This window comes from Mustela nigripes, chromosome 13 (assembly GCF_022355385.1).
Source record: "Mustela nigripes isolate SB6536 chromosome 13, MUSNIG.SB6536, whole genome shotgun sequence".
Taxonomy (NCBI): domain Eukaryota; kingdom Metazoa; phylum Chordata; class Mammalia; order Carnivora; family Mustelidae; genus Mustela; species Mustela nigripes.
The window spans coordinates 5838192-5865740 of NC_081569.1; the positions used below are offsets into that span (position 1 = coordinate 5838192).

The 27549-nt window shown below is 54.7% G+C and overlaps 2 protein-coding genes across 5 annotated transcripts in view; both read left to right on the forward strand.

Moving 5' to 3' along the window:
* Window positions 1-1640: 1640 nt before the first annotated feature.
* PLIN1 (perilipin 1) lies at window positions 1641-14391 on the forward strand. Its single transcript, XM_059418469.1, has 9 exons — window positions 1641-1821; window positions 2486-2544; window positions 5396-5600; window positions 7195-7277; window positions 8593-8857; window positions 9168-9340; window positions 11065-11256; window positions 11684-11929; window positions 12844-14391. The coding sequence occupies exons 2-9, from the start codon at window positions 2497-2499 to the stop codon at window positions 13189-13191; spliced, it is 1560 nt and encodes a 519-aa protein (XP_059274452.1). The 5' UTR covers window positions 1641-1821; window positions 2486-2496; the 3' UTR covers window positions 13192-14391.
* A 7388-nt stretch (window positions 14392-21779) lies between these two features.
* The window catches only part of KIF7 (kinesin family member 7), a 28716-nt gene continuing 22946 nt past the window's right edge, over window positions 21780-27549 (forward strand). For 2 of the 4 annotated variants that reach the window (XM_059371587.1, XM_059371588.1), the window contains exons 1-5: window positions 21780-21910; window positions 23503-23847; window positions 25675-25875; window positions 26243-26636; window positions 26853-27399. In XM_059371587.1, coding sequence (XP_059227570.1) covers window positions 23520-23847; window positions 25675-25875; window positions 26243-26636; window positions 26853-27399 — 1470 coding nt within the window. In that variant the 5' untranslated portion in view covers window positions 21780-21910; window positions 23503-23519. The remainder of the gene's footprint in view (window positions 21911-23502; window positions 23848-25674; window positions 25876-26242; window positions 26637-26852; window positions 27400-27549) is intronic. The other 2 variants (XM_059371585.1, XM_059371586.1) reach the window with 1 other exon arrangement.

Here is a 27549-nt window from a genome sequence, read left to right on the forward strand (position 1 = left end):
GGATAATTCATCCTGAACCTTGAAGTGAGGGTAAAGGCTCCTTTTTTAGATGCTTCCTTTCCTCTCCATTACTGTCTTGTATTTTAAAGATTTTATTTATTTATTTGACAGAGAGAGATCACAAGTAGGCAGAGAGGCAGGCAGAGAGAGAGGAGGAAGCAGGCTCCCCGCTGAGCAGAGAGCCCGATGCGGGGCTCGATCCCAGGACCCGGAGATCATGACCTGAGCCGAAGGCAGCGGCTTAACCCACTGAGCGCCCCAGGCGCCCCACTGTCTTGTATTTTAAAAGTCTAAGTTGGATCAATAAGTATTAAACATATCATGTACTTATAACTCCTTTTGGAGGCTCCCTGTTTGACTCTCCGTATCTGACCTCTTCCCTGCCTTATATCACAGGTACAGGATTACCAAGGATCCGTCAGAAATCTCCCCATCTCCTTGTCCCTTTCTCCCGTTGCCCACAGCAACAACTTAGTGGAAAGTCAACAATAGAGGTAATTCTACCAACAACAAGGAAAATCAGCTTTGTCCCTTCATTATCCATTTTATTATTAATAAAGCTCCAACATGGGCCTCGAACTCCTGACCCTGAGAACAGGAGTTGCAGACTCTGTCGACTGAGCCAACCTAATGCACCCCCCCCAACCCCTTACCCATTTTAAAAGGCCCTTCTTAGATAATCCGAAAACTAGCTTACACCACAGATAGATAATCCGAAAACTATAGCTTACACCACCGTCCTCTATCATCTTTGAAACCAGGAACTAGAACTTGGGCTCCTGTGTGATTTGTTGCTGAGGAAGGGATGAGAGGTGACAGTTCTTGGTTATCTGGTGGCTGTTGATCAGGAAGAGGATCCCGGTCAGCGCACTTCTCCAGACTCAGCAAAGTCCAGTTGACTCTCCCGAGGCATTTTCTGGTGGCACCGTAGACCAGGTAGAGTTCAATAAGCTTCCTTGAAATCTAGCAATTTTCAGAGGTTGAAATGGGTTCCTCAAAGTTTAGAGTCAACCCCTAGTTCTGGTCCTTTTCTTCATGGGGAACAATCTTTTTTTTTTTTTTTTTTAATATTTTATTTATTTATTTGAGAGAGGGAGAGTAGACTCACAAGTAGGGGTGGAATGGGGGTCAGGGGGGAGAGGGAGAAGCAGGCTCCCCACTGAGCAGGGAGCCCAATGCAGGGCTCAATCCCAGGACCCTGAGATCATGATCTGAGCTGAAGGCAGACGTTTAACCGAGTGAGCCACCCAGGCACCCCAAGAGCAATTTATCGTAATAATCAAAGAGTGGCACATTCAGGTGAACTCTGTTCCTGTGTGGGTTTAAATCTTACTGTTCAAAATACACTCTTAATAGTAAATAATACTGGAAGAAGGAATTGGGTTAAAAACGGTCCACAGGACACTGTGAAAAAGGAGCCAAAAATTATAGAACTTGACAATTTATGAGTTCTATGACCTATATTCCGACACCTTCCCTCTGGAAGACCGTTTTTTGAGAACTGGGAGCCAGAAACATGTTACAGAGCTGATATTTCATGGCTCTGGAACAATCCCTCCCCTGGGGCCGGATCGCTGTCAGCTCTGCAGTCTTCCTCCTAGTTGCTCAAATCTCCCTACAGAAGTTTGGACGTGCACAGGGGACCCTGGCTCAAATAACCATGACAACTGCCTGACCCAATGCGCTCTTCCTCTCCGCCCCCCTCCAAGGGGGACGCGTTGGCAGTGTTGCCCAAGGTGTCCCTGGAGCAGCTGGCGTTGCTTCTGCTGGGGGAGCCACTCGGCAGCCTGGCTGTGTGGGACTGAGGCAGCATCCATTCGCGTGAGTGCGGGGCCCTGGGAACAGCCGCCTTACCTGGTTGGTTTTTGAGAGTTGAGAGAAGGTGAAGGTAGGGGGTCCCCTGAGAGTTGCCCTGAAGATGAAGAGGCCTGCAGGGAAACCACTGAGGGAGACATGATTCAAGGCGAATGACCAAGAGTGGAGGGTAGATATTCTGGGGTGCCAGCTTTCCTAGAACACAGCCAGAATGGCTGGTTTTAAGTGACGAGTTGCTTCCTCGTTGAGCGTTCTGGGAAGGAGTGGCAGGTACGCCCGCTTAAGAAGAGAAAAATTGATGCAGAGCTTTTTCATCAAAAAAAGACTAAACCTGAAATTCTTTTAGTCTCTTTTGGATCCTCATGTGGGGACCCCTTACCATCATCTAAAACCCCCCATTTCTTAAAGCTACCCTTATTTGTCATTTCTTACCCTGAACCCTTATCAGAAACTCCAGTTAACAAGTAGGCTGTGGGGCAGCTCCCCACAGTGGGGTCTAGGTTGTGGCTGCTTGTCTGTGACATTCCTGCTCCGCGACCCAATGTCTTCTGGTGAGAGAGCTGGAGGTCCCCAGCAGCCTGGGCCTCGCCAGAACCATGAGAGGTAGGGGACTGACCCTGCAGATCTCAAGCTCAGGGCTTTCTGATGGACCTGGGACTCTGCTTTGCAGCTTGAAGAGCTATGATGGCCGTTAACAAGGGCCCAGCCTTGCTGGACGGAGACCTCCCCGTAAGTAACTTGGGCCTATCTGGGAAGTGGGGAAACCACTGAGTGGGGGAGGAAGGAGCATGGAGGAGAGATTCAGGGGACCCAGAACAAGTTCTGTCTCCATCATATCCCCTTGCACTGGCCATTATGTCGTCATTATTCTTGCTCTCAGTACCTTTTGCAGGGGGCTCTTAGAGGATGGGGGGAGTGCCTGCCGAGAACTGAGCACCTTGGAGGAAAAGAACAGAAATACTGACTGAGTGGGTAAGGAAAGGAAGGGAACTACTGTGTTTTACACCCTGGAACAGAAGCCGTCACCTCGTCCCCCCAGGCAGGATGTAGATTCAAATGCCTCTGCATTCTGCCACTCCGGGGCGTTGTGTGTGTTCTAGAACATGTGAACGGCCCCTCTCGGAGTTACACGATGCACAGCCTGTGCTGCATATGGGAAAGGGTTAGAGGAACATTGTTTCCAGGGTTTTGTGTCTAGCCTGGTTTTCACTGTGACTTGGGGCGGTGTGACACGTTTAGGGGTACCCGACCCCTCCAGGAAAGGCCTGTCTCATTTAGGCACAGTTCAGATCGTCGGTGAAACTTAAAAACTGTGAGCTCATATAATGCCCATCTTTTCCCAACTTAGGCTTTAGCTAACTTTTGCACTCAGAATCACCACCAAGTTTTATATTAAATCATAGAACACAGAGGCGTAAAATGAATCAGTGCGTAGTTAACCCAGCGTAATGGTTGGTGGTTTATTCTCTTCCACCTTGTCAGGACCTCTCTCTCCCTCTGTGGCTTTGCCTGCAACAACCCCCAAAGGCTCTGTCCAAATGTTAAAGAAAATATTCCCTTGTTTATAGTCATAATCTTTTTCTAGTTCAAATTTCAAAGTTGTCTGCAAAATGAAAGCTAAAAAAATGGTAGCCTGCTGTTACGAGTCTCCTTGATGGGTCTCCTAACTCAGCCTACAAAGAGAAGAGGCCAGGTCCTTGCCTCCAGAGCAGAACCGGGGAACTGCAGAGAGAGCTCCAGTGTCCGAGTCAGGACCTCGGGAGCTTTCTGTCTTTACTTTTCATGAGAATTCTTGGCAGTCCTAAGAGCGGACAGAAGAATATTAATGTTCTGCACTAACTGCAACGGCCATTATCAATCCCGTGGCCCGTCCTGCCTCATCGGCGCTCTCATTTACTCCCGCACCGGGCGATATTTCGAAGTGAATCTTACAGATATGCCATTTCAGGCCGGAGTCGGAATCCTGACCCTTGCTGTGTGATCTTGGATAAGTCCCTTCACATCTCTGGGTCTTTATGTCCTTGCCAGCAAAGTGCTTTGTGATCTTGGGTCTTTGTATCCTTGCCAGCAAAGTGCTGTGTGACCTTGGATAAGTCACTTCACATCTCTGGGTCTTTGTGTCCTTGCCAGCAAAGTGTTAGCACTGACTTCAGAGGGTCACTGTTAGAATTCAAGTCTTGTCCCCCAAGCACCCTCATCAGTGTCTGGACCATAATGGCACCAAGTAAATATTTCCCTGTGCAGAACTCGGACCCACATTCTTTCCTCAAAGACCAGTGTTTGTTCACTGAGGTTCCAGGGTGACCTGAATTTTCATTTTATGACTGCATTAATAAAAGCACAGCACCCCAGTAATGAGAGGTAGCAGGTTCACAATACCCCATGTGCTCAGACCACCCTTGGAATGGTGTCTTCAATTTGGAGTGCCATATGCTTAAGAAAGACCACACTAAACTGTGGCATATCTGGAGGGGACCACCAGGCCAGGCCAGTAAGCCAAGTTAGGATCTAGGGCTGTTTGGCACGGAGGAAGGAGCACTAAAGGCAGACACTGCTTTCAGATATGTGAAGGGCCAGCGCATGCATGATGAAATAGATTTGCTTGGTGTTGTTCTAGAGGGCAGGGGTGGAGCGGCAGGTGCAGGCACATCGCAGCTCAGCGGCGCTGTCCAACAAGGGCCACGGGCCCCCCTGTGAGGGGCAAGGTCCATCCCAGGAGGCATCTCAATCCGAGCCTGCGGTGGAGGCGAGGAACGTGGGGGGAGGGGGTCACTGGGCTATGGACATTAAGGGTGATGCCATGAGCACCGGGTATTACATAAGATTGATGAACCACTGACCTCTACTTCTGAAACTAGTAACACATGATATGTTAACTAGTTGAATTTAAATTTTTTTTTAAATGAAGAAATGGAAAACAATTTTTAATAATAAAAATACAAACCTGTCAGAGAGACTGTGGGAAGCCCTTTGGCTACAGAGGCTCCCGGAGGCCTAAACGTCTGTGATTCTGTGCAGTTGGGCAGATCTCAGCTTACCCCTCCTAGGCGCAGCCCCGACCCTTCCATTTGTTCGGCCGGCCTCGCTGCACCAGCCCTCGGCTGGGCACTGGGGACGCAGCGCTGACAGCCGGCTGGGAGAGAGACGAGTACACACACGATCCCAGGCCGTGCGAGGGATGTGGAGATGAGCCAGGGGAGGGCTGATGTGAGGGAGGAGGGTCCAGAAGCTTCCCAGAGGCAGGGATGCTCAAGCCATGTCGAGGGAGCTGCGTTCTGCCAGACAAGAAGGGTATGGCAGGGAAGGGGAGCGCGCCCCAGCCGGGGACCAGCCCACACAGGGGCAGGGAGGCTGTGACCCTGTAGCTCTGCAGAGCCTGGATTGAACCAGGAGAGCACAGCAGGCTGCCTGTGGCTTTTCCTGTGGGCCATCCAGAGACCGCTGCGGCCTGGGCTCCTCCTAGGTCCCCGGGACGCAGGCTAGCCTCAGCAGCGGGCTCCATGACCCCGGGGCTGCTTTCCTGCAAGGCGGAGCGTGCGGGGAACCCCTTGATTGCCTGCCTGCCTTCCCTCTGCGCCAGGAGCAGGAGAGTGCGTTGCAGCGGGTCCTGCAGCTGCCGGTGGTGAGTGGCACCTGTGAGTGTTTCCAGAAGACCTACGCCAGCACCAAGGAAGCCCACCCGCTGGTGGCCTCTGTCTGCAATGCTTACGAGAAGGGCGTGCAGGGCGCCAGCAGCCTGGCAGCCTGGAGCATGGAGCCGGTGGTCCGCAGGCTGTCCACCCAGTGTGAGTCCTCGGGGCACCGGCAGGCCGCCACCTGTCTGTCTTTCTGTCTGAGAGCTTACTTGTCTGTCTGCTGACATGTCTGTGTGCCTTCTTGGCTGTCCGGTGGTGTTTCTAACCACCTACATTCCGTTACATGATCTTTTCTACGGACAGAGATGCTCCAGTATAGACGGCTGTAGAGACAGGTACAGATGTGGACCTACGTCTCTCCTCATCCGGAGCTGTCCCATCTACAGCCCAGATGACATTTTCCTGGGATGACAGTGATGGGCCAAAAACGGGCAGGGGAGGGGATGGGCAGAGCTGTGTGGGCAGTGATGGGAGTGGAGCTCGTGGTAGACCAGATGCCCACTTTGGCCCCAAATCTGGCAGCAGCTGTGGAGCTCTTCTGTGGCAGAGTCTGACACAGAAGCAGGGGCGGCAGACACCAGGTCTGGCCCGGCAGAGCCTGGGGAGGGGATGAGGGGGACAGGACGACCTCTCTAATTCCAGGATCGCTAACATACAGCAGCATGTTCGTTTCAGGCATATAATAGAGTGATTCAGCACTTCCGCACATCACCCTGGGCCCATCCCAAGTGCATCCAAGGCAAGGCTCTCGACAGGGCCGAGGGAAATTCCAGCAGCACCCAGAAGTCTAGAACCTTCCACCGTCCTGATTAGAGAATTATGGGTGTCCAGGGATTCCGCCCTGGGCCAGCCTCCCTGCCCACAGACTCCTTCAGTAATTCCCCTGCGTCTCACTTTGCCGAGTCACAAGATGGCCCAAGTCACCTGGGCCCTCCCTCTGCTGGAGGATGTTGTGAGGAAACGTGAGCTATCTGGAGAGAGAGTGTGTGAAAGCACAGAGAACCGATCTCCGTGATCATGACTGCAGAGCTCTGTCCTCAGCAGCCTGTACCCCCTAAAAGCATCTGTGTCCCCTGGCACTTGCCCCCCTCTCTGGGGGCAGCTCCTTTCTCTTCCCCTGCCACCCTCTTCCCGCCATTGATCATCTCACTCCTAGAGGCTGGAAGGAAGGACGTGGACAGTTCAGGGCCTGGGCTGGCGGCTGCAGCTCGGACTTGGTCACCTCGAGGATGGAGCAGTGCCGGCCCTACCCCCACAAGGCCCATCCGAGGGCGCCGCCGCTGCTCCTCTCACACCTCGTCCTTCCTGCCCACCCCAGATCTCACCCAGAGGAGGGAGGACAGGGAGGGGGGCCCAGTATTTGCTGGTGATTCACAGAATTCCTGCCACTTCCTCCTCACCACAACCCTGCAGGGTAGGCACCCTTAGTCCACATCTGACAGACGGGGAAGCTGAGGCTGAGGCACGCAGTGACTTACCCGAAGCCACACTCTGCAGAGGGACACACCGGGCTCTGAGCGCAGATCTGCCTGACTCCAGAGTTCCTACACAGAGCGAGGACACCAGCCTGGCCTCAAGGAGTCACAGAGGACGGGGAGCTCAAAGGGCTTGGCGGGGGGCTCAGGTCCAAGGTGCTTTGGAGGCAGCAGTCCTGGGGGCGCTCGAGGGCTTTAGGGCCCCTTCCTCGGCACAGAGGCCCCTGCTAGGTCCTTGTGGCTCACCCCACTGTGGCCTTCGCTTCTAGTCATAGCTGCCAATGAGCTGGCCTGCCGAGGCCTGGACCACCTGGAGGAGAAGATCCCAGCCCTCCAGTACCCTCCGGAAAAGGTGAGGCCCTTTCGTCTTCTCTAACGTGCCCCGTCCTCTGTTGTTCCGCCTCTCAGGAGGAGAGGGCACAGGCTGATGGTGCCATGAGTGTCAGCCTTTCATTTCTACGATGAGTGCCCTCCGGGCTTGGGGGTGGCTGCCTGCCCCTTAGGCCACACAGTGGGCTCGTTCCTCTCCTCGTGGTGCCACATGAAGGCAGGTTTTCTGGAAAGCAAGCACAAGCTAGGGGGTAAACTGAAACAGGGGCCTAGGGTGGGTACCTCTGCTTCTGATTCCCCCATTTCATCTTCCCTACCCCAGGATACCCGGTGAGCCTGCACCGGGCCACGTGGTAACTCTAGTCACCTAAGATCATGGGCCACACTCATCAGATCCCAAATTTGCAGTCTCAGGTCCTCAAGATCCAGCCCTCTGCAGACCATGGGACTGAAACAGTCACTTTACCTAGCTGTGTACGCACTGGGCATTTACTAGACAACGGCCATGTCACGTGCTGTGGGGAAGGAGCTTCATCTCACTGACCCACAAAGATTTACTGAGCCCTACCCTATGCCCGGGGCCACAGTACGATTTATGGAGGCCTCCCATTTAATCCTCTTACCAGCCCTCTGGGACAGTGTGGGTATCCCCCTTTTACAGATGGGAAAACTAGTGACTTCTCCCTGGCCGCACAGCCTTCCGTGGAGGCCACATGAAAGCAGGCCTGTTGGGCTCTGAGGCCTGTGCTCTCCACATTTTTCCAGATGAGGAGCCTCTTTGTCGCCCAAGAGCTCCCAGACTAATAGGAAAGAAAGATTAATTATTTCAATAAGGAACTGGTAGGAAGATCACCCACAGGTCTGAATCAACCTAAACGCAGATGGGAATGGGAGCATGTTCTGAGGGAAGGACAGACGAGACAGTCGAGGCATGTGGGAGTGGCGACGCCTTGTGTGCCTGCGAATTTCAAGCCAGGTGTCATCGAGGAGGTGGCCTTTGGGGGGTAAGGTTGGTTAGGATGTTGCCAGGCAGAAGTGGGGCGCAGAGAAACCAAGAGATCCATGCACAGGGAGGATCAGAGCCCTTTCCCTTTAAAGCCTAGATAAATCAAGGAGCCCAGATATTGGTGCCCCTCCCCTGGGCCTTTATTTTATTTTAAGTAAGCTCTATGCCCAGTGTAGGGCTGGAACCCATGACCCTGAGCTCCAGAGTCACACGCTCTACTAGCTGAGCCGGCCAGCTACCTCTCCCCTGAGCCTTTAAATAAGGCCTTCCTGGAGGCCAGGCTCAGGCCTGCCAGACCGACAGGACTGACTCCCTGCCCCATCTCCCCCAGATTGCCTCTGAGCTGAAGGACACCATCTCTACCCGCCTTCGCAGTGCCAGGAACAGCATCAGCGTGCCCATCGCCAGCACTTCAGACAAGGTCCTGGGGGCCGCTCTGGCCAGCTGTGAGCTTGCCTGGGGGGTAGCCAAAGACACTGCCGAGTATGCCGCCAACACCCGAGCTGGCCGGCTGGCCTCTGGAGGGGCCGACTTAGCCCTGGGTGGTGTTGAGAAGATGGTAGACTTTCTCCTCCCTTCAGCCAAGGAAGAGTCAGGTATCTACCACTAGGGGGGCTGGCAGACCTTCCCTGGGAAGTGGGTTGGGGACCCATGCTGCCTGGGGATCAGCAAGAGGCAGCCGGGGCTCAGCCAGCCACGGCCCCGGAGCAGGAAAGGCCCAACAAGATTTCGAGAGTGAACTATCCTAATTTAGCCTCCTCTCCCCATTGGTAAGTGGGGAAAGGGAGTGACCCGAGTCACCAGCAGACTTGTGGAGATCCGTAACCACTTTCCAACCCTAGACACAGCCCCAGTTTCTCTTGTCTCTGATTGGCTTTCCTGTCTTTCCTACCAAATCCCACCCAGCGCCTGCTCCAGGACACCAGCAGACCCAGAAGCCCCCCAAAGCCAAGCCAAGCCTCGTGCACAGGGTTGGGGCCCTGGCCAACACCCTCTCTCGGCACACCTTCCAGACCACAGCCCGGGTGCTGAAGCAGGGCCACTCCCTGGCCATGTGGATCCCAGGTGTGGCACCCCTGGTGAGTGTCTGCCCTGAGCTCTGGCTGACCCCCAGTCTGGGTCCCTTCCGTCCCTACCCAACTCCACCTCTGGTCTTAGGAACATTCTCTCCTCCAACTTGGGCTGGGAATTTTGGTCTAAGGACAAGGGCTTAAGGGGGTGGAGACCCAGTTGTCTGGGCTTCCAGGAGAGGGAAAGGGTAGGATGTGAGCCAAGGACAAGCCTGCCTTGCTGGGGTGGTCCTCCCTGCTGTCCACTTCTGTCTCTCTCCCTCTCCCTCTGAGTCCCACCCCAGCATTCATCCTCTCAGAGGGGTTTCTTTCTGTGCCCCCCCCCCCCCCCATGAGGGAGCAGAGACCCCTAGCTGCTATCCAGGGACCATGGAGTGTCACCTGTAAGTAAGCAAGGCCCTAAACTCCTTCTGCTGGGGAGAGAACGCTAGCTGGGCTGCATCCCTGACCCTGACTGCCCCCAGGTTTTCACATTTCCTTTCCGGAGGCTTCTAATTTGCATCCTACTCGCACCTAAGGTAAAACTGCCTTTTCTAGGCCCAGGAAGGGGTAACTCCCCTCCATACCCCAACACCCCCCCCCCCCACTATGTATTTTAGCAGATATAGAATAGATTTTCTCATAAGAACTTTTATAAGAAACAAAGGTCAAATAAGGAAATAAAAGTTAAAAATTAAAGCCTAAGGGTCAGCAAACAAAACAAAACCACTCTCAGCCATCATTTGGATAACACTTTTTAAAAGCATCATCAGGCCTGACTCATGCATTCAAACAAATGTCAGCAGGTACTGTGGCTCCAGTGGGGATATGAGAGTTGTGGTTCCCTTCTGTCCCCTGCCCTGGGGGATCATTCACCCGTGGGGGCTGCAGCTGACGCGTGTTCCAGCCTAGTACCACACAACCTCAGGCACCCTGTTCACACCAAACACAGAGGTGTCTCCTGGAACCATATGATGAGGAAGCCCTGTTGGGGGCGCTCCCTCCGGTTAGGAGTGAGCCAGGCTGTGCCTCCAGGGGGCGCTAGCCCACCTGCCCGGGGCTGTTTCTGCCCTTGGGATACTGTGGCCCTCTTGACATTTTCCATCTTCAGAGACCTCCAAGGAGTGTCTAAACACCCATCCCGGCTAAGACCTAGCAGTTCAACCCAACAGAAGTGAGAGCTTACGTGTCCCCAGAGACACGTCCAAATGTTCCTATCGGGCTTTATCCTTAGCCGAGAACTGGACGCAACATGGACGTCCGCCACCAGCAGTGGGCGGGTTGTGGTAGAGCTGCATGGGATATGACACAGAGTGACAAGCAGGAGCTCTTGACGTGCAATAGCACGGATGAGTCCGCAGCACCATGTGGAACAGAAGACGCTATTCATGGAAGAAGCCACCTTGCATGAGTTTATTTACGTGAAGTTCAGCAAAGGGCAGAACCCACCCTCTGTTGGCAGAGGTCCCCATGCGGTCCCCCGGAGGGACTGTGTGTGGTGGGTACCAACAGGGTGTTGAAAATGGCCTCTCTCTTGATCTGTGGTAGTTTGCACACGGGCGTGCTTAGGAAACCTCCCAGAACTGCACGCCCCCGACGTGCGCGCCCCAGGTGTGTCAGTGAGAACTCACTGTCAAGTTTGGGGGACAGTGCGCCGGGGCCTGGCCCCGGCGGTAGGGGTGCGCCCCCCATTGGGGGCTGCAGGTGTGCGGGGGCGCAGCTCACGTCCCCCAACCCCTCCGCCCATCCCGCAGAGCAGTCTGGCCCAGTGGGGCGCATCGGCCGCCATGCAGGTGGTGTCGCGGCGGCGGAGTGAGGTGCGCGTGCCCTGGCTGCACAAACTTGCCGCCGCCCAGGACGAGGACCACGACGACCGGACCGACACGGAGGGAGAGGAGACGGAGGAGGAGGAGGAATCGGACACGGAGGAGAACCAACTCAACGAGGTAAGGGGGCGAACAGAGGCTGAGCGGGGGCGCAGACGCCGCAAGGTCCCACGGTCCCCTCGAGGGGCGCAAAGCGGAGGCATGGGGTGAAACACGGGTCTGCGCCCCCAGACCCAGAGACGTAGCACACATGCGCCGTTCATCGGACCCCCCAGACAGCCGGCTAAGCACTTCCATGCCCTTCTCTCAGCTGACCCTCGCCCCCAGAAAGCAGGCAGGGCGGAGACTATCATCCCCATGGTGCCCAGGAAGAAGCAATCCCAGAGAGGGCAAGTGACCTGCCCAAGGCCACACAGCTGGGAAGAAATCGGCAAACAGTTTCGCCCATTTGGTGTCCACGTTCTTTCCCTCCAGCTCTGGGGGCCGCGGGTTGGAGACGGGCCCGGGGACGCGCCGCAGTAGGTGCTGACCTAGCTCCGGCCCCCAGGTGGCAGCCCTGTCCAGCGCGCAAGGCCTCCTGGGCGGCGTGGCCCACACGCTGCAGAAGGCGGTCCAGAGCACCATCTCCGTTGTTACCTGGGCTCCTGCGGCGGTGCTGGGCTCGGCAGCGAGGATGCTTGGCCTCGCCCCGGCCAGCGCTGTCTCCTCCTCCAAGGGGAGGGCCATGTCCCTGTCAGATGCCCTGAAGGGCGTCACTGACAACGTGGTCGACACGGTGGTCCACTACGTGCCGGTGAGTCCCACTACAGCGGCCTGGGAAGGACGGGGAAAGCAGATTTGACCCAAGGGGCTGCAGTGGTCCTCCTTTCCCTAATCTTGGTGTGGTTCTTCTGATCCTCAGCGCCCCAGAAACATTTTGACAAATTGTGGCCTTAGTAGGAGGCGCTTGCCAGCCCCAAGAGTATAGACACAGTGGCCCTAGCCTGAGACCTTTCCCCACAGCCCCTGCTTCTGACCATCAGTCTGAGGGTCCCCAGTTGGCCCAACCCTCACCTGGGGGTGGGGGGTTTGCGTGCTGCTGCCTGGAGGCTTCCAGGACACCCTGGGAGGCGGGCTGTATTCCAGGGCACAGCTGCTGCCCCATCCCAATCCTATCACCTATTAACAACAGGAAAAACCCAAGAGACAGCAGTACTGCCCCTCTAGCAGTCCCTTGGCCTCCTCCCAGAGTGAATTGCAGGCTCCGGAAGGCCCACTCAGGACCCTACCCCTTGAGGGGGCGGGGCTTACTCAGTTACTCATTTCCAAGAGGCCGGCGGGGGTCTTGGCTGCCAGCTTGTTCTCCTTGGGCTCCAGACAGGGCCAGGCATGGGTCCCCTGACCGTGGCTGGGACAGCGGGTGGGTTGTGCTTAGCGCACAGCTCTGGCAGGAAATCCGCTGCTTTTCCATGGAGCGAGCCCTGAGGGCGACCCGAGGGGTCCAGGGACTTTGGGAGGGGGCTGCCTGCCTTAACTTGGGGGTGTGGACCGAGGAGACTATTGGAGAGGGCAAGATGTCTCCCCTGCTTCTTTGCCCCACACCCCAGGCTGCGCCTTCCGAAGGCCGTTCCTGGGAGGGGTGCATGCGAGGGGTCCGGAGAAGCCGTGGGTGGCAGAGGCAGGGACGAGGGCCAGGCTGGGGCCCTAACACAGCGGCTGGTCCCTCAGCTCCCCAGGCTGTCCCTGATGGAGCCCGAGAGCGAATTCCGGGACATTGAAGAGGTGGTGCGCCAGGAGGCGGAGCGCAGGGCGTCTGGGGTGCCGCCCGTGGGCCCGGAGCCCGCGCGGCGTCCTTCGCAGCCCCGCGGCAGCCTGCGGCCCGCGCGCAGCCCCGGGGCGCCCCCCAGCCCGGCGCCGGAGGACAGGGTGGACGCGCCCCCCGCGCTGCGCCCGGCCTTCCCGGCGGTGGCCCGCGAGAAGCCGAGGCGCAGGGTCAGCGACAGCTTCTTCCGGCCCAGCGTCATGGAGCCCATCCTGGGCCGTGCGCAGTACAGCCAACTGCGCAAGAAGAGCTGAGCCCCGCGCCTCTGCCCGGCTGCCGCCGCCCCGAGGGCGAGGGCTGGACCCATTCTCCGCATAGAAACAGAGCCCGCCCCTCCGAGGGAGCGGTGACCTCTTCCAAGCTGTCCCCTGGGAACCCGAGTCGCGTTCCCGCGGCGCCCCCGAGGCACATATTATCTTTCTAGCACCGTTTTCGGGCTTAGCCGTCAGAACCTCTTTTTAAGAAGCGTCAGAGCAGCAGCTTGCTTTGAGTCTCTGCCTTGTTGTTTTGTTCTTTTAACCAAAGAATTAATTGCTCGACTTGATCTCTCGCTTCTTTAACCAAACATGTGGCCAAATGAGATCTGAATGTTTTCCCAAAATTAGAGCCATCCTCTGTCCGCAGAGATTAAGCAGGAGTCTCTGACATATGTTTAAGGCCCGAGCTCAGCGATTCCTCTGAGTATCCAGGCTCAGCAGACTACTTTGAAGGGCGCGACAATGAGGTGCAAAAGCTGTTTTATGTTTATATAAATATGAGCCCCCCTTTCCGAATACCGGGTACTTTTCTCTGGTTAAGTCCGGGCCTGGGCTCTCTAGCGCCACCTCCTGGCTCACATCCACACTGCCGTTTGCATCCTTCAGGCCTTCCATCCGTACGTTCACTCTTCCGCTGACTTTTGAATGCCGGCGCCCCCAGTGTCGGGGGACGACGATGGTGGCCTTCACCTTATAAAGTCACAGCTACATAGACACCTGTATGGACTCTGTAATAGCTACACTTCATTCCAAGTCCTATTTCTGAAAATGTCAATATTTGGTAAATATAGAGAATGCAGAAGTACAATTTAAACATTCAAATATTGCAAAAGAATGTGTATCTTCCTTACTGAGTTCCCCAGTTCCCCGTCACAAAAACCCCGGTGCTGTCAGTCTCTCGGATAGCCTTCCAGGTCCAGGCTGGGCATGGGCAAGCCCACCTTGTTCACACAGCTGTGCGATGTGATCCTGCTTTCCTCACTTAACAATACATTTTAGAGATCTTTGTTTATCTGCGCGGTAAGTCCTTCTTGCTCTTTTTTATTTTTTTCCCTCCTTGCTCTTTTTAATGGCCATGTAGTAAGTGCTTCAAAATGTAGATATTCTATCTTTGATTTACCTGGTTCCCTAGTGGTGGACTTTAAGGTTGTTTCCTTTTATTTGGTCCGGCAAATAGTGCTACAATAAATGTCTGTATACAAAATGTTTTGTGCAGTTGTGTAGGTATATCTATAGGAGAAATTTGTAACATGGAACCATCGCATGCTGTGCATTTTAAATATTGTTAGATAACACCAAGTAGCCTTCCAACCAACTCCGTTTTTCTTGTTATCGTCATTGGCAGCTGCGCAGATAATCGCCCCAACTCCGTCAGTCCTTTTAAATGTCCAGGTACACACCCCTCACTGGCTCCCCTCAGACCATGAGGACCCTCTCGGCCCCCACTCTGCTGCATAGCTGAAAGCCCAGCTTCCTGAAACTGACTCTGATGTAATGAGTTCCTTGTCCTTGATGCTTGGGTTTGGAATCTGAAGATGGACATGCGTGGGTGGACATGGCCAGGACTCTGAGCTAGCCTTGGGCACCCCACCCCACCTCTACAGTCCATGCCACCCCCAGGAGTTTCCTGGGGGAGAGAGTGTGATCTGGGTAGAGGGACCATTAACCATGGCTGTCTTTTTTTTTTTTTTTTAAGACTTTATTTATTTGACAGAGATTACAAGTAGCAGAGAGGCAGGCGGAGAGAGAGGGGGAAGCGTCTGTCTGTCTGTCTTCAGCTCAGGTCATGATCCCAGGGTCCTGGGATCGAGCCCCGCATCGGGCTCTTTGCTCAGCAGGGAGCCTGCTTCCCTTCCTCTCTCTCTGCCTGCCTCTCTGCCTACTTGTGATCTCTCTCTCTGTCAAATAAATAAATATAATCTTAAAAAAAATAAAAACTAGGATCTATGTCCAATGTGGGGCTTGAACTCATGACTGAGATCAAGAATCACGTGCTCTACCAACTGAGCCAGGAGGGCTCCCCTCCATATTTCTACTATTCTGTAATTTTGGCAATGAACATTCTTACGAGTTTCTTGGGGAATAGGACTGAGTGGGATTGCTAAGTCATAAAGTGTGTTCTTGTTCACTGGATATTGCCAAATTATCCTCCAACCAGGTTGTTCTGGTTTGCATTCTCGCCAGAAATGCAGTTGACTCTTGAACAACACAGGTTTGAACTGTGCAGGTCCTCAGATACATGATTTTTTTTTTATAAATACAGTCTAGTACTGTAAATGTATCTTCTCTTCCTTATGACTTTCTTAATAACATTTTCTTTTCTCTAGCTTACTTTATTATAAGAATACAGTGTATAAGACATATAGAATACAAAATATTTATCAATTGATTGGGCAAGGCTTCTGGTCGACAGTAGTTACATTTCTGGGGAGTCAAAACTTACACACGGATTTCCAACTTCGCAGGAGGGTGGACGCCCCAGCACGCCCCCCCCCCCATCATTCAAGAGTCATCTGCATATGGGTCCTCTTACTCAACATTTTCACCAACATTTGATATTGTCTAGTTTTCTCATTTTTACAAATCTGGAATGGATAAAATAGTATCTCGTTGTGGATTTAAGTCCCTGATTAGCAAAGACGTTGAACGTTGTTTATTGTGTTTCTCAAATATTTGTGGCATGTCCCTACTGTGAAGTGTCTATCAAAATTTTGAGAAATTTTTTTTTAAAGATTTTATTTATTTATCAGAGAAAGAGAGGGGGAGAGAGCGAGCACAGGCAGACAGAATGGCAGGCAGAGGCAGAGGGAGAAGCAGGCTCCCCGCTGAGCAAGGAGCCCGATGTGGGACTCGATCCCAGGACGCTGGGATCATGACTGAGCCGAAGGCAGAGACTTTAACCCACTGAGCCACCCAGGTGCCCCTACAGTCCAGGTGCCCCTACAGTGTTTTTTTTTTTTTTTTAAGATTTTATTTATTTATTTGACAGAGAGAGACACAGCAAGAGAGAGCACACAAGCAGGGGTGGTTGGAGAAGGAGAAGGCTTCCTGCTAAGCAGGGAGCCCGATACGGAGCTCGATCCTAGGACCTTGGGATCATGACCTGAGCTGAAGGCAGATGCTTAACGACTGAGCCACCCAGGCACCCCTGAATTACATTAGTTTAAAAGATGTTTTCATACCTGGTTGGGCAGGTGCTTCCAACCCCACTGCTGGCCCTTCTTGGAGTGTCCTCACAGCAGCTGGCTCGGCTGGCTCGGTTCTGGTGCTTTTCCATTTACATAATAAAGGCAGCTTGTCAAAATTTCAAGAGAAATTTTCACAGACTTTGGTTTCTTTCAATTAACTATAGTTATTATTTGCTTTTTGGGTGCTCCAGTTGTCATATTTTGGCCCTTTTAGGTGGGAGCCTTTTTCCTTTCAGGTGTACAGCAGACGTTTTAAAAGTATCTGAGGTTTTTGATCGCAAAAAATCATCCCAGTTCTTGACCTAATGTGTGGAATCAGCCACTTCTTTTTTCAAGAGATTTTTCAATTTATTTTAGAGAGAGAGCACATGTGTGCATGAGCATGGAGGGGGGCGGTGTAGAGGGAGAGGGAGAGAATCCCAAGTAGACCCCCCACTAAGCACGGAGCCCACCTTGGGACTCCATCCCACGACTCAGATCAGACCTGAGCCAAAATCAAGAGGCGGGTGCGTCTTGGTGTCTCAGTTAGTTAAGCGTCTGTCTTCAGCTCAGGTCATGATCCCAAGGTCCTAGGATCGAGCTCCGCATCAGGCTCCCTGCTTGGCAGGAAGCCTTCTCCTTCTCCAAATACCCCTGCTTGTGTGCTCTCTCTTGCTGTGTCTCTCTCTGTCAAATAAATAAATAAAATCTTAAAAAAAAAAAAAATCAGGGCACCTGGGTGGCTCAGTGGCTTAAGCCTCTGCCTTCAGCTCAGGTCATGATCCCAGGGTCCTGGGATCAAGGCCCGCATCGGCCTCTCTGCTCAGCAGGGAGCCTGCTTCCCTTCCTCTCTCTCTCTGCCTGCCTCTCTGCCTGCTTGTGATCGCTCTCTGTCAAATAAATAAATAAAAATCTTAAAAAAAAAAAAAATCAGTTGAGCAACTGACTGAGCCACCAGTTGCCCCTGGAGTCAGCTACCTTTACCAGGGGATACCGATAGAACCTACAGTTTGAACGCTGGGCTATACATACTTGATGGTTCCTTGTGCATATTAGCGATAGGCAAAAAACCGTCGCACCACCACTAGTAAGAGCGAGAAAAAAGACGTTTCTTTCCCAAGTCATGAATTCACACTGGTGGTTCCGGTGAACTCTAACATCACACCAGTCTCTCAAAATTGTATCATAACATCAAAGGTTTAATTTTATTTTCTTTAAGCTTAATAACTATAATTATCACTGTACCTCCTTCTCTTAAATATGAGGTTTCGCCAACTGTTGTTTCATTTACATGCATGAAGATCGAAGTTTCGTTTCCAGCTTCTTCACATTCTAAGTCTGAATGAATTGTTTTGACTGTTATGGTAACAGGCATTCTTCGGATCATTCCAGCTCAGGACCCCAGCTGCTTTAGAATATTTGGGACCGGGGCACCTGGGTGTCTCAGTCGTTAAGCATCTGCCTTCAGCTCAGGTCATGATCCTAGGATCCTGGGATTGAGCCCCACATCGGGCTTCCTGCTCCATGGAAAGCCTGCTCTTCCCTCTCCCACTCCCCCTGCTTGTGCTCCCTCTCTCACTGTGTCTCTCTCTGTCAAATGAAGAAAATCTTTAAAAAAATAGAATATTTGGGACCAACAATGTCTGTCTTTCTACAGCATGTCAGAGAACACTGGGTTTGCATCGATTTTTCCCAAATAGGTGAATTTTTAGTCTCTCCTTAATTGAATTACTTTTTTCCTTAATTGAATTCTATACCCCAGAAGTGTGGCAGCTTCTGACAGATAGATGCTTGGTAGCTGAACAAGGATCCTTCATGATACGTGAATAGCTGACTGGCCTCTCTTATCATTAAAAATTCTAGGATGCGGTTGTGGATGACTTCCTGTCTTAGGGTTCTCCAGAAAAACAAACCCAACAGGGAGTACACGCATATATATCAGTAGGAGGTGTATATGCACACACACACACACACACACACACACACACAGATTCATTACGAGGAATTAACTCACAGTGGCTGACAGGTCCTCAGAGTTACGGGAGAGGCAGCAAGCTGGAGACCCAGGAGAGCCAGTGTTTTCATTTTCGTCCAAGCCTGAAGGTCTGAGAACCAGGCGAACTCTTTGTGTAGTTCTAGTCCAATCCAGTCCAAAGTCTGGCAGGCGCAAGACCCAGGAAGAGCCGATACTCACTTTGAGTCTGAAGGCAGAATCAAAGCCAAAGTCTCAGTTCTAGGAAAGTCAGGTAGGAAAACTCTTATTTGGGGCAGGGTCAGCCTTTTGGTTCTGTTCAGGCCTTCACCTGATTGGATGAGGCCCACCGATATTATGGAGGGCCATCTGCTTTACTCAAAGTTTACCAATTTATATGTTAATCTCACCCAAAAATGCCCTCACAGAGACATCTAGCATAATGTTTGACCAAATATCCAGGCACAACATGGCCCAGTCAAGTGGATACATAAAATGAACTGTCACATTTCCCAGCACCAGGCAGAACCGTCTCATGTGCATATTCCAAGCCGTCATAGTCATTCCACCCTTTTGCCAGTGGTTACTTCCCAGGGGGCAGCCCTAAGCCATGCGGTACAAGAGACATGAGGGAAAGCTGCTCTTAGGGCTCCCAGGAAAAGTTCCTTTGATCCCAAGAGTGCTGCATGACACAGTTTTCTCTCCCTCCTCTGGATGTTTTATGGTAGAAGGTGATGGCCAGAGAAAGGGACAAGCCGGGTCCTCCGTCACACTGCCACTGACTCAACCTGCCCCAGAGCCGCCTCCTTCTTGTCTTTCAGCTGAGATAATGCACAGCCATTTTGAGCTCTGGTTTGTGCTCCTTGAAACCGAGGCCTTCCTAATACAGATCTATCCAGAGAGACTTGGCAACCTCTAGAGCCTTTACTTACACTGCCGGTCTATGACGGGCAATCTTGTGTATACATAATAAATTAAATTTGGCTACTACATCAGAGTTCTAATGACATTTAACGTGACAAATGTGTTTCCAGATTTTAATTAAAATTCAATCATGTGTGGCGCTTCCAGTGCCACCAGTCCGTCAGGGGTCACAGAGGTGAAGACACCATCTCCTTAAGGCAGCAGGTAGACATTCCCATCACCTCTCCCAGGGCCAAGTTTCCCCTGGCCATGACTATAAGATCCAACTCCCATTTCACAAATGTTACAGTGTGAGAAAATGTGAGTCTTAGAAATGAGGAAACATTTTTTTGGTGGGGGGAAATAGACATTTCTACTTTTTTTGTGGGGGGAGGCGCTCAGGACTGAGAGTGCAAAACAGAGGTGACAGAAGACGGGACGCTGAGCTGAGGACAGGATGTGGGCCTTGACTTCAAAAGCATAAGACACCATCAAGGGGATGCTTCTTGATTCTCCAGATGTGTCCTAAATGCTTTTCTGTCCCTTTTACCTACAGTGTGAAAATATGAGCTGTAATGACCCGTATCCATATTTCTGCTCATGCAAAAATGTTCTCCTTCCTTTCTTCAATAACTTTTACTAAAAACTGCTATGGAGTGACAGTGCCAGGCTGTGAGCCAAGGGAAAGAGACATGGGGTAAATAAGGCATACTCCTTTCAAGGACCTCTCAGTGTAGTGGGTACAATGGACAAGGGATAATGTGTGTATTATATGTGTGTGTAATATATATGTGTGTACTTGTGTGTTGTAGGGCTGTAGTCTGAATGTTTGTATCCTCCTGCAAGTTCATACATTGAAATCCTAACCCTCGAGGTGGGGTCTTTGGGAAGCAATTAGGTCATGAGATCGAAGCCCTCATGGATGGGGTCGATGTCCATACGGAAGAGACCTCAGAGAATCAGCTTGTCTCTCCTGCCATGTGCCCTCATCTGACAATCTTCCAGTGTCATGACCTTGAACTTCCCAGTCCCCAAAACTTGAGAAATAAATGTTTGCTGTTTATAAACCGCCCAGTCTGAGCATCTGACATTGTCGTATCAGCCCAAATGGACTAAGACACACAGAGAATAGGAGTTTGAAGGTTAAAATAAATAAATAAATAAAAAAGTTGGAAGGTCACCATACAAGACATTGACCGCTCTTACCTGCCTCCTTCTTACATTGTGCTCTTTATTGTTATTATTCTTTAATTGCTGTGTGTTATAGGGACAGGGGAACCAGTGAAGAGACTTTGCAGTGGCCCAGATGAGGCTCTACATTGGTCGTGATGGTGGCTTGGATGACCAGGGTATAGCGGACAAAGAGCTTTGCCTGGACGGGAAGCTGCGGGGGAGGGGCAGTCAGGGCTCAGTGGCAGATAGGATAAGAGGAGGAGGCAAAGATGGCTGGAGTGCTGGCGTGGACGGGGGGGGGGGGGGGCACTGGAAGAGATGTGTGGGGGCAGCACCTGCCCAGGTAGATATAGGAGGAGTACCTCGGACAGGTTCCTGCTAGCTGTTCACCCAGAGTAACCTCCCTGACTGGAGAGGTTGGCTGAGAACTCTACGACCTCACCTCACCTCCCAGTGGCCTCTTTCCGGGGCACTTGTCCCTCGGGGAACCCGAGACTCGGTGGCGGTGGAGTCTACCAATAGACCGGAGGTTGCCCTGCTCATTCTAAACTGGGGGCTTCCAAGCCAGCATCCTGGGGCCAGGCCTTGTCGGAGCTCGCCCTGGTGAGACTCCTCCAGGGGCAGACTCCATCCTGCTCTCCGTCTGGCATTCCTGGTGGCGTCATGCATCCCCGGTCTGGGTCACTCTGGGTCTTGGCGGAGAAGGGGCACAGCGATGACTTTTCGAGTGAGTGCAGAGGGTGCGGCCAGGGCCCGTCCACACAGGGTGGAGTGGGCCGCCAACCCAATCTCGAAAATCTCCTGGGGAATAGATCCTTCTCAGCTTTAGAGAGAAAAGCGAGGTGGAGGCTTCCTGAGGATTGGAAAGGGAGAGGTTTGCGGAGCTTTGAGAGGGCATAGGGAGTGCTGCGATGCCATACAGGGGTCCAATGGCGGGAGGAGAGAACGTAGGCACCTGAACGAATGAATTAATGACAAATAGTAGCTTATCTTTCGACCACTGTTACTCAGGATCTAGGGTTGGAAAATCTAACCTCCCCTCGCGGAGCGGAAAGTCTCCTAGTTTTCGTCTTCTCACCTGTTGCGACTTGCATTGTAAGATCTCTGTGCCCCGCTCCATGAGCAGGTGGGCTTCTCCAGCTCGGAGCATCAGGTGGCCCTTGATGGGCGGCGTGTCCCCAGAATCCCGCAAGTCTGCAGAGCTCAGCGCCTGCAGCCTGGGACGGCTCAGGGGGACTCCTGTGGGAAGTGTGGCTCCGCCCCCTCGGACAAGGCCCCGCCCTCCCCTCCGCCCCCCCAGCCCCGGCCCCGCCCTGTCTGCGGACAGACTCTGCGGCGCCGCCCGGCTAGCGCCTCCGCCCCCGAGCGCCCCGGCGGGCGGAGTTGCGGGTGAGGGGCGGGATGTTTTGGGGGGCGGGGGTCCCGGTGACGGCATCGGAGCGCGCCGCGCGGAGGCTCGGAGCCTAACTGCACCGGCGGGGGACTGCTCCCACCCAAGCAGGTGGGTGTGGGCCCGGGAGGGGTGGAGGTCCAGGACGGCGTGGGTGGGGGAGGCGCGCCCTCGCCCCCTCCCCGCGCAGGCCTGGGCCGGGTGGCGGTGGGAGCCGGCACCTGGGGAGCTCTGACAGAGCACGAGGAGCCCCCTCCTTGCGTACCAGCCTCCTGAAGGCCCCTTCCTGGGAGGGCGGGAGCACCCCCTTCCCTAAGCCGGGAGCCGGAGGCCAGCATCCCGGGCCTGGCCGGGAGGAGCGAGAGGCGACGCTGCGAGGGTCTGGTCCGCATTTATAATCACTTTTGCAAACTTCGGAGCCCCTGTCCCGTGCCCGCCTTCTCCAGCGCCCGACCGCACCGGCGGAGTTGTCCCGGCGCGTCCGTGCGCAGGGCCTCCGGGAAGCCGGGACCGCGCTGCGCTGGAAGAGCTCAGGGTGCGGGGCGCGCGGAGGCTTCCACTGTACTGCGCGACGGTCACCGCCGTGTCCCCAGGGCCAGGCACCCAGCAGGGACTGGGTGATTGAAGGAAAGAAAGAACCGTTACATGCGTTGAGAGTAGTGACAAATCGAGAGCTGTGGGCCGGGTCCGTACGGGGCGGTGGGGGCTGTGGTAAGAAGGGAACCCGGACGGGGAAGGTTTTCGGGGTGCAGTTTCATCATCGCTGCTGGGCAGCTACTAAGCGTCCGACCTCGTGCTGGGCGCTGGAGGTACAGCACGAAGCGGGACAGGAGGGTTCCTGCCTGTGTGTGTGTAGTGCTGGGGGACACAGAGCAGAGGCGCCTCCCTGGCTCCCTGAAGAAGACAAGGCCAGCCTAAGCCCTGGAGACATGGGAGTGTGTTGCAGAGAAAGGTGAGCAAAGGTGGGGTGCAGGAAGTGAGTAGACAAGGTGGGCAGAGCTGTTAAAGTTTTGACTACCAAGGGCATTGTGGAACCTCTTTTGGGACAGTTTAAGCAGGAGAGTCACAGGGTTGCATTTCCAATTTTGGAAGATGCCCCTAGTTGCCTTGGCGGAGGGCACAGGGAGACTGAGAGCAGGGAGGCAGCTGGTGAAGGGGCCAGTGGCCAGGCCCCGGGCTTTGGCAATAGGATGGGGGGGGGGGCGGGGCAGCAGGTGAACATGATCTTAGGATGGAATTGACAGATCTGGTGGTGGGAACTTGTTCTTGAAGGATCTATTTTCGGGAAGGTGGGGCAGGGCCTGTGAGGTGACCAAGGCAGAGATCATGGGGGAACCCAGTGGGTAGTAGGGAAAGGAGTGGTGGTTGTGGGGGGTGTGTGTGTTTTAGGAGATGGGGTCCGGGGGAAGGGTAGAGCCAGAGTAAAGAAGCCCGTGGGAGTCAGGTGCAGGAGTGAGGGCCTATTTTGCCGGTGATGGGAGCCATGACGGGTTACCGAGCAGGAGCGCGTCGGCTGTCGCGGTGTTTGCGCACCAGGCTGGCGCAGAGGACGTTCTGAACGTTAATGACCCTCCCTCCCCTCTCTCGGAGGTCAGGAGCCCCAGGAGCCCCAGAAACCCCAGGATCCGACTCCCGGTTACCTGCAGGGGGCCGTCCAGCCCCTGGAGTACAGGTGCTGACCAGAGGGGTCTCTTTCTCTCCAGGACCCCACCCTCGCACCATGGGGCTGGAGACCCAGAGGCTGCCGGCCGCTGAGGAGGCCCCAGTGAGGGTGGGCCTGCGTGTCCGCCCGCTGCTGCCCAAGGAGCTGCTGCACGGCCACCAGAGCTGCCTGACGGTAGAGCCCGAGCACAGCCGCGTCACCCTTGGTCGAGACCGCCACTTTGGCTTCCACGTGGTGCTGGATGAGGACGCTGGGCAGGAGGCCGTGTACCAGGCCTGCGTGCAGCCCCTCCTCGAGGCTTTCTTTGAGGGCTTCAATGCCACCGTCTTTGCCTATGGCCAGACGGGCTCCGGGAAGACGTACACCATGGGGGAGGCCAGTGTGGGTGAGTGACCGCCCTGGAGGCCCCAGCAGCGTTGATGGGCCTCTGTGTCTCTTAAACTTCTGCCTCTGCCATTCCCTGTTGAAGGTGGGAGTGCTGCGGGCGGAGGTTTCCTCCTCAGATCTACCGCCCAGGGTGGGACCAGCCATGTGGGTAGAGTCCTTGGAGGTGGGAGCCTTGTGGTTCCACAGAAATGAGGCCACACTGTGTGGTTGTGGTGATCTCAGCCGGGAGGACAGGCAACAGAAGCCGGCTTGTTGTCGGGGTGGCTGCTGAGGGTCAGGAATCCGAGTTTGGGTCAGAGTCGTTGGAATGGGAAGGGTTGTGGGAGAGCCGGGCTTTGCCCACCACGGGGTGAGGGAACAAGCAGCTCGTGGGGCTCAGAAGCAGACTCTTGGGAGAGATGCTGTGGAGCCAGTTAAAGGAACTGCTCCCATTTTAAGTAACACAGACTGCTTTCTCTCTCTCTCTCTCTCTCTTTTTTTTTTTTAAAGATTTTTTATTTGACAGAGATCACCAGTAGGCAGAGAGGCAGACAGAGAGAGAGGGGGAAGCAGGCTCCCCACTGAGCAGAGAGCCTGATTCGGGGCTTGATCCCAGGACCCTGAGATCATGACCTGAGCCAAAGGCAGAGGCTTAACCCACTGAGCCACCCAGGCGCCCCCAGACTGCTTTCTCTTAGGTTATAAAAGTATCCATATTTGTCAGGAAAAATTAGGAAAATACAGAAAAACACAAGTACACACACAAAAATAACTTACTTGTTGATTGCTTTTCAGCACTTATCCTATTAGCATTCCAGTTTTTTTTCTCCTGAGGAAATTATTTTACCTTTAAAAAATGGGATTATATTATACCCATTCTTTTATAACCTGTTTTTTTTTTAAAGAGTTTATTTATTTATTTGACAGAGAGAGAGACAGGGAGAGGGAACACAAACAGGGGGAGTGGGAGAGGGAGAAGCAGGCTTCCCGCTGAACAGGGAGCCTGATGCAGGGCTCGATCCCAGGACCCCGAGATCATGACCTGAGCCAAAGGCAGACGCTTAACGACTGAGCCACCCAGGCGCCCCTTTTTTTCTTTCCTTAACAACCTATCATAAACATTTCTCTTTATCATTAAATATTCTTCAAGCTAATTTTTTTTAAAAAGATTTTATTTATTTGAGAGATCACAAGCAGGCAGAGAGGCAGGCAGAGAGAGAGGGGAAGCAGGCTCCCCACTGAGCAGAGAGCCCGATGCGGGGCTCGATCCCAGGACCCTGAGACCAGACCCGAGCTGAAGGCAGAGGCTTTAACCCATTGAGCCACCCAGGTGCCCCGCTTCAAGCTAATTTTTAAGTGGTGGCTTGGCATTCTATGGCATTCTATGGTGTATATAATTTATTTAACCAGATCCCCTCTTGGATCTTAGGACATTTTTTTTTTTTTTTTGAGTTATGCAGAGTGCTGAAGAGCCTCTTATTACTTCCTTGGGATAAATGTAGGAGGTCCTTTAGATAACTGAGCACAGATTATAATAACGAGCTCCCTGTCCCAGGGAGTAATCAAACCAGGGGTATCTGATGATCAGGCAGAGATGTAGTGGAGGGGATGCTTACATCATAAAAGGGGTTGGTGGTACCTTGAGAGGTTGCTTCCAACTCTGACATTCTGTAATTCTGCCTGACCACCCCCGGGCATGGGCCGGCTCAGGCTCCCCAGCCATCCTGGCCTCTGCTGCTGTCTTCATGCTGGACCGTCGGCCTCCAGTTGCCGGCAGGGGCCTCTGGGCCCTGAGCCCTGTCCGGCTGAAGGCATGGTGGCAGGAGGCTCTGTGGTGTGTCCCCAGCTTCCCTTCACGAGGATGAGCAGGGCATCATCCCCCGGGCCATGGCTGAAGCCTTCAAGCTGATTGATGAGAATGACCTGCTGGACTGCCTCGTGCACGTGTCCTACCTGGAAGTGTATAAGGAAGAGTTCCGAGACCTGCTGGAGGTGGGCACTGCCAGCCGAGACATCCAGCTTCGGGAGGATGATCGGGGAAATGTTGGTGAGGAACTCCCGGGGCCGCCTCTGCTGGCAGTGGGGCTTCACCGGCTGAGGGGCAGTTCACCTGTCTGCGAGGGGTACCTCCTAACTGGGGAACCCAAGCTCTGGAAGATTTTGCCTTCCTGTCTCCTGTCTCCACTGAGTTCAGTATATACATCTGTACTTAGAGTGCAAGGCATTGAGGTGGGCTTGGGGCAAGCTGGAGCCCCTCTGTCTGGGTCACGATGGGCAGGACCCCCTCTCTGGGGTTCAGTGGGCATGGGGAAGGGGCATCTGGGTCGGGAAAAGCTGTAGGGGGCCAGCCCTGCTCTGTCTGCCCTCCTGGACGGTCAGTCCCGCCCCAGGCTCACCACCTTCTGTGCCCGCAGTGCTGTGTGGCGTGAAGGAGGTAGACGTGGAGGGCCTGGACGAGGTGCTGAGCCTCCTGGAGATGGGCAACGCAGCGCGGCACACGGGGGCCACGCACCTCAACCGCCTGTCCAGCCGCTCACACACTGTGTTCACCGTGACCCTGGAGCAGCGGGGGCGCGCCCCCAGCCGCCTACCCCGACCCACCGCGGGCCAGCTGCTGGTCTCCAAGTTCCACTTCGTGGACCTGGCGGGCTCAGAGAGGGTGCTCAAGACGGGCAGCACAGGCGAGCGGCTCAAGGAGAGCATCCAGATCAACAGCAGCCTCCTGGCGCTGGGCAACGTCATCAGCGCCCTGGGCGACCCCCAGCGCCGTGGCAGCCACATCCCCTACCGGGACTCCAAGATCACCCGGTGAGGGCCCTGCGGCCAATGGCCCGCGCGAGCAGAGGCGCCTCTCCCGGGCTGCTGGTGGGGAAAAGGGGGCGGGGTAGGGGGAGGCGAGTAGGGGATGGGTCCGGTCTGGCTTCCGGGGCGCGCCGCCCACCAGTCCGAGCTGCCGTCCCGCGGGGTCCGATTCGAGGTCCCGGCGCCCCGGGGCCCCTGACGCGGCCCACCTGGCGTCCTCAGGATCCTCAAAGACTCGCTGGGCGGGAACGCCAAGACGGTGATGATCGCCTGCGTCAGTCCCTCCTCCTCGGACTTCGACGAGACCCTCAACACCCTCAACTACGCCAGCCGCGCCCAGAACATCCGCAACCGCGCCACCGTCAACTGGCGGCCCGAAATCGAGCGCGCCCCCGAGGAGGCGGCGGCCGGCGCGCGGGGGCCCCCGCGCCACCGCTCTGAGACTCGCATCATCCACCGCGGCCGGCGCGTCCCCGGCGCCGCCAACGCCCCCGCCCCTGCCGCCGCCGCCGCCGCCGCGCGTCTGGGCGCGGAGTGCGCGCGCTACCGGGCCCGCACCGATGCCGCCTACAGCCTCCTGCGCGAGCTGCAGGCCGAGCCCGGGCTGCCCGGCGCCGCGGCCCGCAAGGTGCGCGACTGGCTGTGCGCCGTCGAGGGCGAGCGCAGCGCCCTGAGCTCCGCCTCCGGGCCTGACAGCGGCATCGAGAGCGCCTCCGCCGAGGAGCAGGCCACGCAGGGGCCCGGCGGGCCGACGGTGGCCAAGGGCCAGGTGTGGCCCCGGGGAGAGAGGGAAGGGGAAGGAAGAGGTCATCATCAAGCCAGTTGTGCCCCTGCCCCATGTCCATCGGCAGAGCCCATTCCTGATCCAGAGGCCTTTCTGCTGATCACCTCGATCGCATTCCCTACCCTCCCTGAGCCT

What these genes read in the sequence shown, in the direction of transcription:
- PLIN1 (XM_059418469.1), top strand. Translation starts at nt 2,497, where the DNA reads ATGATGGCCGTTAACAAGGGCCCAGCCTTGCTGGACGGAGACCTCCCC. An exon ending in AGGAGAACCAACTCAACGAG is followed by an intron (nt 11,257 to 11,683) that starts GTAAGGGGGCGA and finishes TCCGGCCCCCAG; the next exon opens with GTGGCAGCCCTGTCCAGCGC. An exon ending in CGGTGGTCCACTACGTGCCG is followed by an intron (nt 11,930 to 12,843) that starts GTGAGTCCCACT and finishes CTGGTCCCTCAG; the next exon opens with CTCCCCAGGCTGTCCCTGAT.